The sequence below is a fragment of the Pseudoliparis swirei genome, chromosome 13 (genome assembly GCF_029220125.1).
Source record: "Pseudoliparis swirei isolate HS2019 ecotype Mariana Trench chromosome 13, NWPU_hadal_v1, whole genome shotgun sequence".
In the NCBI taxonomy this organism is placed as follows: domain Eukaryota; kingdom Metazoa; phylum Chordata; class Actinopteri; order Perciformes; family Liparidae; genus Pseudoliparis; species Pseudoliparis swirei.
In genome coordinates this window covers 7,276,401-7,290,112 of record NC_079400.1, presented here as the reverse complement: position 1 = coordinate 7,290,112, position 13,712 = coordinate 7,276,401, and the positions used below count along the sequence as shown (strand labels likewise).

Here is a 13,712-nt window from a genome sequence, read left to right as displayed (position 1 = left end):
GGAGCAGCAGATGAAAGAGGTACACAAGCGAGGCAGGAAGGAGGGAGATGATGGCAGGAGGGAAGATGAGAGGGGAATCACCGCTGGAGAGGGGGGGATGAGGGAGACACGGGAGGCAGAAGTGGTGAGTAATGAGGGGGGAGGGGGCAGAATGGAAGTGGGAAGGACTGTGAGGCAGATGTATTGACGAGCCGGCAGGCTGATCAATGGGATGTGATCGATCAACACAGTGATCCATATGCACTGACCTCACTCTGGATGTCTGAGGGGCGAGGTGTGTGTGCGTGTGTCTCTATTCATATGCCAATTGTATGCATATACAGTGTAGGATTACATAATATCAATTAAACCGTCTAGCAACAACCAATCACATGTACGTTTACATCATATATACATTAGCAACGCTTCATAACACTGTAACAGCATTGCAGAATAAAAATAAGCTTCCTAAGAATTCAAATATGAGATTGAAAACTCACCACAATGACCATTTTGTTGCCTCTCTTTTTACATTATGTCACAGTCATATGTTAATGCAGCTGAGAGCGGAGTCTGTTACAAAATCGGGCGTTGAGGAGTTTTCAAAACAGTACTGCCATGTTACAAACGTGCCATTTTGACGGAAGAAGTTGTAATAATGTTGTAAGTACCACATGCACTGTAATGAATTACCATCATAATAAGTTATTATTGTTTGTGTACTCTCATAGACTGACTGACTACGCTTTGGAAAATGGTTGACTGCAGAGTGCACATATTTTTAAGTTGAAAAGCCAAAAGACACAAGCGGTTATTTAAAATGCGTGTCCACAGCGACCAGAAGAGCTTGTCCTTGATCCGCCTTTCATCCGACGTCGAGCGAGACGGGAATAAAACAAAGTGGAACAAGATCACATGTTGGAACTGGAGACAAACCTCACGGACCCCAAACAAATAGCTCTTTATCCCCTCTACAGACGCGCGGCTGGCAGTCCAACATCGCGGTCTCGACGCAAATGAGATAACTGACGAGAAACCGCAACGAATGGAAGGCGTCGAGCGGCTGAGCCGCAGTGAGCGGGAACTCGTTGAAGACTCTGTGGAGCCAGGTTGTGGCGAAGGCTCACAGTACCTACATTGTTTGTGTGTTTGCTTTGTACATGTAGTGTCTGCAGGGGGAAAGACGAGGATGGACACATCATGAGGAATGTGAGGGATTGGAGGACGACGACCGGCTGGACCGGAGATCCGATCAGCTGCACGTCCAAACAGCTCCTCTGTGGCCGGTAAGAGGAGGAGCTGCAGAATAAAAGTACTAAACGCTGTGAACAACAACAGCAGAACTGACCAGAGGTCCTAATATGAGATATTCATTGTCTTTATGAAATCCACTGATGTTGTAACAAGTGTATTGTCATCTTCCCGGTGAGTGTAATGCACTAAAGTAGTTATTGTGTAGATTTTAAATGTGGGAGAAAGACGTCAATGGTATCTGATCGGTGCTCAGTGTCAGTGAGCCCGGAAATGAGGGATCAGAATGTTTCCCCGAAGAGGAAAATAGTCGAATATATTGAGCACCCCAAATATGCAAAGCAATCGATGCAGCGGTGGGGTCCCACTGCGGGCCTCGTTGGAGCGAGGGTCCGGAATCAAATTTAGTTTCACCTGCACGAACACATTGCTCACACATTGACACGCACACCTGTGACTTTGGGGACTCCGTGGGCGATCCAGACACACTTGAGACAGTCACACATGGAACACATACCCAGTCCTCATAGTGCCGGGTCCCGTTCTGCAGCAGGTCCTCCAGCTGGATGGTGCAATTGGCCACAAAGTCGTCATATCCGATGGGAGCGTCGTGGAAAACCGACAGCTCCAGACTCCGTCCCTCGCGGACCTCAGTGCAGAACTCCTGGTGCCAGGCAGGGCTGTTGGTCTTGGTCCTGGTGGCGGTCTGGCCGAGCCGAGCTTGGTCCAGATTCAGGGCCAGGTAAGGGTCCAGCAGGAATGAGCTGCTCTTCCCCACAGCGTGACGCAGTGCCCAAGGTGTGGGCTTCAGGTCCACTGCCTCACACACTCGCACTTTCAACAGGCCACTGAACACAGGCATGGCTGCAGGCTTTGTGTGTGTGTGTGTGTGTGTGTGTGTGTGTGTGTGTGCGTTCGTGCGTGTGTTTAGGCTAGTCTGCCTGCTCCTGCTCCTGTACACAGAGTGTTTCCTTCCAATGAGCGGGTCACTGCACAGTCCTGCTACATCCCATAATGCCGCTGGCTCCTTGGACTCTCAGTGTAGTACAGCCATGTCTGTTATCCACACACACACACACACACACACACACACACACACAGCCCAGCTGATCTGAAAGGGGCTGAATAACACAGTCACAACGCAGACTCACAGTCCTCAGAGGTCGCTCTGCTGAACACACCCGAGCGGCTGCCTTGTTTGTTTATGGTCGGTCCCGTGCGCCACAAGATCGGAGACAGGCCGAGATTTAAAACAGCAGTGTGGGGGGCGGAGGGGGTTACGAGCTCCGGTTTGGTTCCCGTGAAGCCCCGGAGCGTCCCCACGGTCCGTGTGTGTCTCTCCCGGGTCAGGGTGGGAGAGAGCGCGAGCAACCGCGCCTAGCCATCCGGGATCGGTGCTCCGATACCAGCCTCTCGCTTCCCTCTTCTCCGGGATAATCTCCTTGCTTCGACCTCCCGGCACCGCGATATTTTGCGCGTACTTTCGGAAAGCGATGCCTTGTTGCCCCCTCACTGCAGTGTGTTGGGGGCTCGCGAGCACCCCAAATACATTACGGTGCTCCGCTGCCGTTCGTTTTTTTCTCTCTCTCTCTCCTTTCGGTCCTTGCGCACGCCCTCTGTTTCCCGTCCCCTCTCGCTCGCTCCTGAATCCGTGAGTGAGCGCGAGCTGCAGGAAATGCGCAAAACGCGTCACCCGCGCTGCTGGGCTCTTGCGCCGGATGAGAAAAGGGAGAGAGGGAGAGGGGGAGCGAGGGAGAGAGAGAGAGACTATGCGTGCAGAAAGAAGAGTTTTTTTTTTTTGCAAGACGAAGAGGGGGATGGAATTCACCCGCAGGCATAGTGTGTGTGTGTGTGTGTGTGTGTGTGTGTGTGTGTGTGTGTGTGTGTGTGTGTGTGTGTGTGTGTGTGTGTGTGTGTGTGTGTGTGTGTGTGTGTGTGTGTGTGTGTGTGTGTGTGCGCGCGTGTCATGGCCAGACAGTCAATCAGTCAGTCATTATGTATGGGCACAGACTGCACACACACTCGCACACACACACACACACACACAGACACAGACAGAGAACATTAGAGTCTGAAGAACAAATGTGAGAAAATCAAGAATCACTTTTAAAATTCTTCTTTTAACGTACAAAGCCTTGATTGGTGATGCACCATCATATCTTAAGGAGCTTGTAGTACCATATTGCCCCACTAGAGAACTGCGCTCACTAAATGCGGGGCTACCTGTAGTTCCTAGTCTTAAAAAGTAGAATGGGAGCCAGAGCCTTTAGTTATCAAGGTCCTCTTTTATGGAACCAGCTTCCACCTTCAGTCCGGGAGGCAGACACAGTCACCTCGTTTAAGAGTAGACTTAAGACTTTCCTCTTTGACAGAGCTTATAGTTAGGGCTGAATCAGGTTCACCTGGTCCAGCCCCTAGATATGCTGCTATAGGCTTATAGCTGCCGGGGGACGTTTTAGGATGCACTGAGTACCTATCTCCTCTTCTTTCTCTCCTTAGGGATGAATTTTCATCTCTCAATCACACCTTACTAACTCTGCTTTCTCCCCGGAGTCCTTTTGACTTCACGTCTCATGGGGTCATCGGACCCTATGAGACGGCATAGATCCTATCTGCCTGATGGATCATCGAGGTCTGGGTCGTGGAATTCCTGCTACCGACCACCACGCCACTGTCCTGTTGAGACTCCGCCCACTGTTGAGACTCCGCCCACTCCTCCTCCCCACCGCCATCTGCCTGATGGATCGTGGAGGTCTCCATCGTGGAAATGCCTACTATGAACTATTCATACACTCTGTCATATTCATTGAATATATTTTAACTCTAAATATGTCCTTCTGTACACATTACATCTATTGCACCTGTCCATCCTGGAGAGGGATCCTCCTCTGTTGCTCTCCTGAAGGTTTCTTCCCTTTTTTTCCCCTGAAGGGTTATTTGGGAGTTTTTCCTGATCCGATGCGAGGTTTTGGGGCAGGGATGTCTATGTGTACAGATTGTAAAGCACTCCGAGACAAATTTGTAATTTGTGAAATTGGGCTATACAAATAAACTGAATTGAATTGAATTGAGAACGACACTATTATGATGCAAGTTGCTGGGATCTGATTATCTTCTGATGTTCTGTGTCCTTCCCAGCAGCAGCTCCTGGGGACAGAGGTGAGGTGGTGAGGTGGTGTGGTGGTCAGCAGGGAGAGTTGCTGCAACAGAAAGCTGCAACACACTGTGTGAGCCTGAGGGGAAGACCTTAGATCCAAAATGGCCCACCATAATGTCTTTATCTCTGTGTTCATCCTTAGTGTTATAGGATACTTTCATGAATTCCACAACGAACCTGTTTATTTAAAATGTCAAATCAATAGCTGTATTAATTTAATTAAATGATGTATTTGCAATGCAGTAACTTATACCATATGTTTCATTGTAATTTATATGTTGCAATTACATTTCTGTGTGTTATATATTTACACAAGACAGCTGCAGTTTTGTGAACGTTATTTTTTGTGGAGCATGTTGCTGTTCTGATACCTAATGAGCAAATAAATAAACTTAAACTTGCATGAGGGTTATGGTAAGAAGCATAAGTTTTGGATTTAAAAACAATATTTTCATATGCGTTATGTTATTTTACAAGATTTAATTGTGTCTGTTCCTGTTTTCCCTCTTCCAAGGATTAAATGATTTTTTCATTCTCACATAAGGACATGAATCACAAGACAAAAATATTAATTCATTTTCCAGACGGGTTTTAATGTGTTGCCTTGAGTGAAGTACCTTATAACCTATACTCTATTTAGATTTAGAGTATGGTCATGGCTTTAGTTCAGTACCGCATCTTGCAAAACATACACATGACATGTGTTGGATCCATGGAGGTCATCACCCTGATCCTCCACTTTTTGTCGCTTGATTGGTCGCAGTCACAACGAATGAAAGGGGGTCGCCATAGCAACCGTCACTCTCCATCATGAATTGTGTGGCACGAGTGTGTCCAGATGTTTCACTCTCAGACACACACACACACACACATGGAAGAACATGGAAGTTTGTTATTGTAATGACAAATGTGAGCAACGGGGTTGTACACCAACATCCACATGTATGTGTGCGCTGAATTTGTGTTTCGGATTTTAGTTTCTGTTTGTGATGTGTGTTTGCATGTGAGGAATATGAGGAGAGTATGCAGCTTTGAAGAAATAAATGTTCCTGCTCAGAGTAAATCTCAAAATAAAATAAAAACTCTGCATGCAGAAGTTAATTAACATTCATGATTATTAATTTCTGTCTTACGTGTCTTTACAACTTGTATTGCACTTGCAAATACGTCAACGTGGAAAAAATCTTACTCTTTAGTAAAATAGTGAGCATCGTAACTCAGTATTTGGCCAGCTGCGCCACCTGCTGGCTCGTGGGATGTATCGCAAGAACGGTGACGTAACGTCACGGAACGCTGCGTTCAAGCGCTCCTCGTAGATTCATGTCTCCACGGTGATCGAATGACTATCTGTCACGCGAGAAGAAATCATCTTTGAGTTTAGCTTATCATAAATATAGATGTCTATCAGCTAAAATAAAAATAAAATGCTAATCATGTCATCATCATTTGATTGTAAAAGTATATTTGGGTGAGCAGCAAAGCGTAGGCTACTTAAATACTACAAATAGTTCTCAATCATATTGTATTCCTCTGGTTTATGGATGTGTAAAAAGCACTTTAATCATGTAATTATAACATAAGTAGTGATCATTTGAACTATTTCTAAAGCTGTCGATGCATCGTAGTTTGTTTTAACTGATGGCTGAATTTGTATTTCAATCTTTATCTGTCGAACACATATATATATATATATATATATACATGTAAAGATATTTCCATCTGGAGTGTTGTGGGATTTAAAATCAAGCAGTGTACAAAGCATTCAGAATAATCATCAGCATAGTACTTGAGTACATATAGTTAGCCTTCATAATGTCAAACAGGGAAAGTACCACTGTTCAATATCTGGTGGATTGGGCAGATTGGGAGTTTTGTTATGTCTTTGTGTAAACTTTCTTGCAATACTTCTTCTTCTTTTTTCATGCCGAACACATGATACATTTATATCTTAAGATGTTATCTATCCATGTAAAAGAGAGTTATACATTTCAAAGAAGCGTGTCATATACTTCTTTTACAAGTTACATCTTATCATTGATTTATGATAGTGCATGTGTGTGTATTGCACAATGTATTTAGATGTTAGGAAAACTTAAAATCTCTACAGAATGATCTAAAGAGGTTTGCAAATATCCCAAGAAATGTATAAAGGAAGTCTATAAGCCAAACGAGGTGTCAGGTAAACCAGGTTCTTGATTCTTTTCTCGTGCTGCTTCTTCATGGTTGAACTGTAAGCAGCAGACCGTCTCGTTCTACTGTTCATTTATGTTTTGAGAAAAGGGCAAAAGAAGATTGTTTTCTTCTCCTTTTCGGTCACATGAGTTGCGTTTTGACTGTCAACCTTTTCATTTACCAAGAGCCAATCAAACCGCATGTTCCAGACTGTTCCTGACTAATAAGATGTTTATTTACCTGAGTTCCCTTCAGACTCTCTCCACTTGTTGTTCTTCTTTCCTTCTCTTTGTTTGTTCCTTCTTCTTTTTTTACTGGCTTTATTGCAGTATCAGATGATATTCATGTGTCCGCCAAAGCATTGTGCAACATATTTTATCAATTGTATGAGCTTGTCTCTGATTAAACTAGCGAATCAGACTCGCTAGCATTGTCCTCACCTCGTGCGTTGCAGGTCAACTTCCGGTTTGGCCGCCCACCCAGTGGATCGGGTTGGTTTCACCTGGAAAAAAAACTCAATTTCAACACGGTTTTATCAGAGCTTGGCTCGTGTTTTTAACAGTTTATTTTCTGGACATTTTACTCTAGTGTGTCGACTCTACTTTGGCCACTGGGTGGCGCCACTGTGGTGGATACAGAGTTTGGACAAAGCGCTCCAGAAAAATCCATTTAGTCCAGTTTCAGATATTAATATGTCTTCTTACGTGGCACATAACAGTGTGTTATATGCACATGTGAATAAATGTGCATGTTGGAACTTTTTATTGAATTACTTTTTTTTACTTTTTAGTTATTTTCTTTTTTTTGTAATAATGTATGATTTGGTTTTGTGAACTATGATATATTTACTTTTTTTTTAAATAGGAGGTTACTCTATTCAAAGTTTCACTTAACATGTTCACTTAGTACCAATACGACATAGCAATACAATAACAAGTAAAAGTCCTACTTTAAAATGTCATTAAAAGCGTATGATGTGCATCAGAGAACTCATCATGCACAATGGACCATTTTAGAATAATGAAGATCAGAATATTGTAATATAATTGATGCACCAATGTGTTTATTATTTGAATATTAAAGCTAATTTTTATTAATTTAAATATGTGAAAATACCCCAGTAATCAAAACGTGTCTTGTAATAGTACATCCTTATTTCAACCCTGTATCACAAAAATTACGTTCCCCCAGACCTAAAATGCAATTTGCAGTTACGTTTGACTCAAACGTATTTCTCTCCAAATTACGTTAGAATGAAACGTATTTCTCTCCAGATTACGTTTGTATTTGACGTATTATAATTACAAATACGTCTCTGATGAACGTATCTTTGCCGTTTGTTATCTCTCTTTTCTACAATGCTGTTATGAATTGTAAAAAGCGTCCTCTAGTCTTATTTATTATTTTGTTATATATGTTGTTTCGCCTGCGTATTCTGACAGCAATAAGCGTTGTAACGGATCATATGAATTGGCGTGAAGACTTACTGCTGGTGACTCTCCTTTATTTTCTTTTTTTAGGTGACAATACATTAATTAAAACTCGGCCACTATCACCACCTCATCACCACCGTAACAGAGTTAGTCCCATACGGGTCAAATCAACTATTAAACTTGTTATAAAATGCGCATCTGTCCGTAATCTATACCATAAAGTTCGCATTTTAACCTAAAAAAAAAGTGCGCTTCCTTTTAACCTTTCAAAATAAAAGTCCGATTTATCTGTTAAGCGGAAGTAGTATAAAACGTCTATATTTATTCAAACAATACAATATAAAAGTCATACATCAAAATCAATAAGGAAAATGCTAAACAGTCAAACAACTCAAAACAATAAACCCTTCATGGCGTTATTTACAGGTGTTTACTTCTCATCAAACAAAAGAGCAGGTACCCAGAAAATCTGGGAAATAATTTGGGAATTGTTAATAAAACATGATTTACCCTTCAACTTCCACTGATATGCATGCAAACTAATACATCGCTTCACACACACACACACACACACTGACAGAAACACATAGACACTCACATACGTACACACACACACAGGCAGAGACACACACATATTCACACACACACACTCTCATACGCACACACTCTTACACACGCACACACACACACACACAGACAGACACACACACACACACAATGACAGACACACACACTCAGACACACACACTCACACAGACACACACTCAGACACACATACAGACACTCACATACATACAAACACAGGCAGAATCACACACACAGACACACACACACACACACACACACATGCACACACATGCATACTCTGCAGACTGACCCTTGACCTCCCAATTGTCTCTCAGATATAACCCTACTGCTTTATATTTAATATATTATATTGACCTAAATGTAATACTTTGAGGTCATGAGGGGAATCCTCTCCAAAACTTTCACAAGAGAAAATTGTCACCGTGCCAATAACCCTTATACGATCCTTAAAACCAGTCTTTTAGTTAATTTTTCAGACTTTCAATCAACTTAAAGATCTGGATTCTTTTCAGATTCAAAGAAGGGCCTCTGAATATGAATACCCTACGGCGTTGGACCGATAGCTCTGAGTTAAGGGCCCCAAAAACAGGTCCAAAGGGTCAAATTGGGCCTTATTCTCTTAAATTTGCATATTTTTGACAAGTGCAAAATGGCCATAATCTCCTAAATATTCGTCCTGGAAATCCCAAATTGAACACAGACACTCAGGACAGGGCCTACAATGAGGTGATGGGGTGAAATTTCCTCCAAAACACCCACAAGAGTTAATTGGCTGTCTGAAATCCAGGACTTGAAGAGGGTGTGTGGTTTAACAAATCTGAGACCCTGTTGTGAGCTTGGGCTGATTTTAGCTTGTTTTTCTTCGAAACATGTCAGAGCTTAGCTTTCTTTTGCAGGTTGTAGCCACTCCCAAATGGGGTCCAACCATGTAGGCTGGCAACATATAGCACTTAGCATCCCTGCTTGGGAGGGGTTTAAACCCGAAAAACAAAATTCCTTCCTTCAAAGGTTAACAACTCCTTACATGTTTGTACTATATGAACAATTTCAATTGTATTCTACCCCATTTGGGAGTGGCTACAACCTGGAAAAGAAAGCTAAGCTCTGACATGTTTACCCAATTTGACCCTTTGGACCTGTTTTTGGGGCCCTTAACTCAGAGCTATCGGTCCAAAACTGTAGGGTATTCATATTCAGAGGCCCCTCTATGGATCTGAAAAGAATCCAGATCTTTAAGTTGATTGAAAGTATGAACATTTACTAAAAGTCTGGTTTTAAGGATCGTACAAGGGTTATTGGCACGGTGACAATTTTCTCTTTTGAAAGTTTTGGAGGGGATTCCCCTCATGACCTCAAAGTCTTATATTTAGGTAAATATAATATATTAAATATAAAGCAGTAGGGTTATATCTGAGAGACAATTGGGAGGTCAAGGGTCAGTCTGCAGAGTATGCGTGTGTGTGCATGTGTAAATGTGTGTGTGTGTGTGTGTGTGTCTCTGCCTGTGTGTGTCTCTGTGTGTGTGTGTGTCTGTCATTCTGTGTGCGTGTGTGAGTGTGTGTCTGTCTGTGTGTGTGTGCGTGTGAGAGTGTGTCTGTGTGTGAGTATGTGTGTGTCTCTGCCTGTGTGTGTGTGTACGTATGTGAGTGTCTATGTGTTTCTGTCAGTGTGTGTGTGTGTGTGTGTGTGAAGCGATGTATTAGTTTGCATGCATATCAGTGGAAGTTGTAGGGTAAATCATGTTTTATTAACAATTCTCTAATTATTTCCCCAATTTTTCCGGGTACCTGCTCTTTTTGTTTGATGAGAAGTAAACACCTGTAAATAACGCCTTGAAGGGTTTATTGTTTTGAGTTGTTTGACTGTTTAGCATTTTCCTTATTGATTTTGATGTATGTATGACTTTTATATTGTATTGTTTGAATAAATATAGACGTTTTATACTACTTCCGCTTAACAGATAAATCGGACTTTTATTTTGAAAGGTTAAAAGGAAGCGCACTTTTTTTTAGGTTAAAATGCGAACTTTATGGTATAGATTACGGACAGATGCGCATTTTATAACAAGTTTAATAGTTTATTTGACCCGTATGGGACTAACTCTGTTACGGTGGTGATGAGGTGGTGATAGTGGCCGAGTTTTAATTCATGTATTGTCACCTAAAAAAAGAAAATAAAGGAGAGTCACCAGCAGTAAGTCTTCACGCCAATTCATATGATCCGTTACAACGCTTATTGCTGTCAGAATACGCAGGCGAAACAACATATATAACAAAATAATAAATAAGACTAGAGGACGCTTTTTACAATTCATAACAGCATTGTAGAAAAGAGAGATAACAAACGGCAAAGATACGTTGATCAGAGACGTATTTGTAATTATAATACGTCAAATACAAACGTAATCTGGAGAGAAATACGTTTCATTCTAACGTAATTTGGAGAGAAATACGTTTGAGTCAAACGTAACTGCAAATTGCATTTTAGGTCTGGGGGAACGTAATTTTTGTGATACAGGGTTGCTTATTTAGTTGTTGACTTAATTAAATATAATTAATCTAAATTTGCAAAGTAACTGAAAAAAGTTTGCTATACTTAAAGAAAATATATTACCCTTGAATTGTAGTGGATTAGAAGTACAAAGGAGCACAACATGGAATCAATACCTTAAAATAGAATACTTGAGTAACAGATGAATGGATTGAAATAAATCGCAAAGACAACGTGGGAATTTAAACGCAGAACTCACTGAAAAAATAACGTGTTTTTTGTGTTGCACTTGTGACTTTTAACAGTAAATATGTTTCATCTCATCTGTAATGATTTGTAATCACTATATATCACTTACTGATGTGTTGTCAATAATTCACCAACTTGTTTACCGTGTCTTTATGTTTCATACAAGTTACAAAAGTAAAAGAAGAGCAGGCACAATATCATATATTAAATTATTTTATTTATATAAAATACCAAAACATTTACTCATAGCATCAAATTGACCATAAAGTACAACATGGATCACAAGCAGACTGCACATCAGTGAACGATGTGAACTTAAAATAAAGTAAAAGTAAAGGTAAATAAACAAAAAAGTTCATGAACATATGAACAGCCGCAGGCTTCAGTGCATATTGATTGTCTAGCAGTAGACATCCAGGGGTCTTCCAACGGCTTAATTTAACAAAGTAACAATGACACATAATTAGAGAAAATAAGAGTGTTTTGCTCACTGGCAGGTTTCAGTCTGTAAAAGGTCCTCCCAGTGTGGGGGTCTCTGTGTTTAAATCCAACAGGGGTCCACGGCTTGATGTCCGTTTTAATCAGGTCGACGGTGTTAGCTGTGCCAACAGATGTGCACTGGCACCATCCAGATGTAGTTTTAAAAAAAATGTTGGTCTGGTGTTTAGAAAAAAACAACCATCAACTTTGAAAAAAAATATTTTGTCAGGAAAAAAATTAATCTTGATGTGACCTGTGACATCAGCTGTTCCGTGGGCCGGTATTACATTTAGGATCTCTTTTATGGCCTGATAGTTTATTGCAACCCAAAATCTGACCAGCCTTTTTCCCTGAATGCATCCTCCCCTCTCCGGTAATCCACGACGGACCGTCTCAGGCCCCGAAGTCCATTTCATATTCGAGTCTCAAACATCCAAGTCAGAGTCACTGTCCGTCACTGAGAGAAGAGTTTCTCCATCTGCGCGTTCCCCGCTTTCGTCTGGACTGCACTCTCCTCCACTGAACGACCGTGCACCGTTTGGACACATCCGGTGGTGCTGCAACCTGAACATGAACAGAGAAAGAAGTTCATGTAAGTCCGCTTAAGTGTCCAAAAAATGAAGTAGAATGCAACGATTTAAAGTTGACAACAAACCAGTTCTTATTATTCTATTGTGGGGGGAAAAGAGCAAAGGGCCCTCACCAAAACTAAAATAAATATTTAGAACTCGAAAACCTGTCAAATCAAAACTAATCTCCAGTGCAGTGTGGTTAGCAATTTGCGCCCATTCATGCACGTTTTGCTCTCACCAATAGGACGGTGACCCACACACTGACCCTGAAGCAAATTACAGGGAGAGGGGGAAGGAAGAAAGACCGTCCAGATCAGACTGACTGAAGGAAAACAAAAACCCACAAGCTGAATGGCCATGCACTTTTACGCATGAATGGCTCCTTTACGCACAACCGTGGCTGCATGTGGAGATGAAATTGCCTCAACGAGGGACTGAAAGAGACAGAGAGTAATCAATAAGAAGATTACATGTTGGACATACGATTTTTTTGATTTTAACAATATTTCGATACTGATAAAATAAACATTAATTTTGGCAACTCATCAAAACCTGCACGTTTCATCCACCTCACTATAAGTCGCAGCTGCATGTGACACTTAATGAACAACTTATTTCAAGTCGAAGTCACTGACCTGTTTTTAGCTGCTGCCGCCCGGTCTCTCTGTCTCCGGTTTTTGAACCAGTTCCCAACCTGAGTCGGTGTAAGTCCGGTTGCGTGCGCCAGCTCCCGCTTCTTTCCGGGGTTCGGGTACGGGTCCTGCAGGTACCACTCTCTTAGCAGCCCCCGTGTGCGCTCTTTGAAGCAGTGCGTCTTCTGCTCACCGTCCCAGATTGTCCTCGGTAGCGGGAACTTCTTCCTCACGCGGTACTTGTCAACAGGTCCGAGCGGTCGCCCCCGGAGCTTCTCTGCCTCCCGGTAGTGAGCCTCGAGCCACATCGCCTGCAGTTTGCCGTGCGAGGCGCGCGTAAAGCGGTGCGTCTCCAGGATGTGATAAAGCTCGCGGAAACTCCCCGTGTGGTAGGCCACCACGGCGCGAGCCCGCTGCACGGACTCGTGCTCAGAGATGGAATCTCGACCGTCTGCGGTCACCGGGAGAGACCAGAGGAAGCGGGCCAGCCGCTCGATGTCCCCGGTCTCCTCCAGGGTCTCGCAGACGCTGGCGATCTGCGCCGCTGAGAAACACAACCCCGGGAGAGCCAGGGGAGGACAGGCGGATGGAGGGTCCTCCGGGGACCGTGAGCGCGCCAGAATAGGGGGTCCATCCGCGAAGTGTGGCAGGAGGATCCGGGAGGCCGAGAAGAAGTCTAGTGGCGATCTGAACACCATCTGGACGTCAG

At 42.8% G+C, this 13,712-nt stretch overlaps 2 protein-coding genes across 2 annotated transcripts in view; both read right to left on the bottom strand.

Annotated features, from left to right (window-relative positions):
* The window catches only part of prkcea (protein kinase C, epsilon a), a 37,432-nt gene extending 34,562 nt beyond the window's left edge, over positions 1-2,870 (bottom strand). Inside the window, exon 1 of the mRNA XM_056429354.1 lies at positions 1,748-2,870. Within this exon, the coding sequence (XP_056285329.1) occupies positions 1,748-2,092 (345 nt within the window). The 5' untranslated portion in view covers positions 2,093-2,870. The remainder of the gene's footprint in view (positions 1-1,747) is intronic.
* An 8,764-nt stretch (positions 2,871-11,634) lies between these two features.
* six3b (SIX homeobox 3b) lies at positions 11,635-13,712 on the bottom strand. Its single transcript, XM_056430042.1, has 2 exons — positions 13,007-13,712; positions 11,635-12,363 (listed from the first exon to the last, which is right to left on the bottom strand). The coding sequence occupies exons 1-2, from the start codon at positions 13,699-13,701 to the stop codon at positions 12,225-12,227; spliced, it is 834 nt and encodes a 277-aa protein (XP_056286017.1). The 5' UTR covers positions 13,702-13,712; the 3' UTR covers positions 11,635-12,224.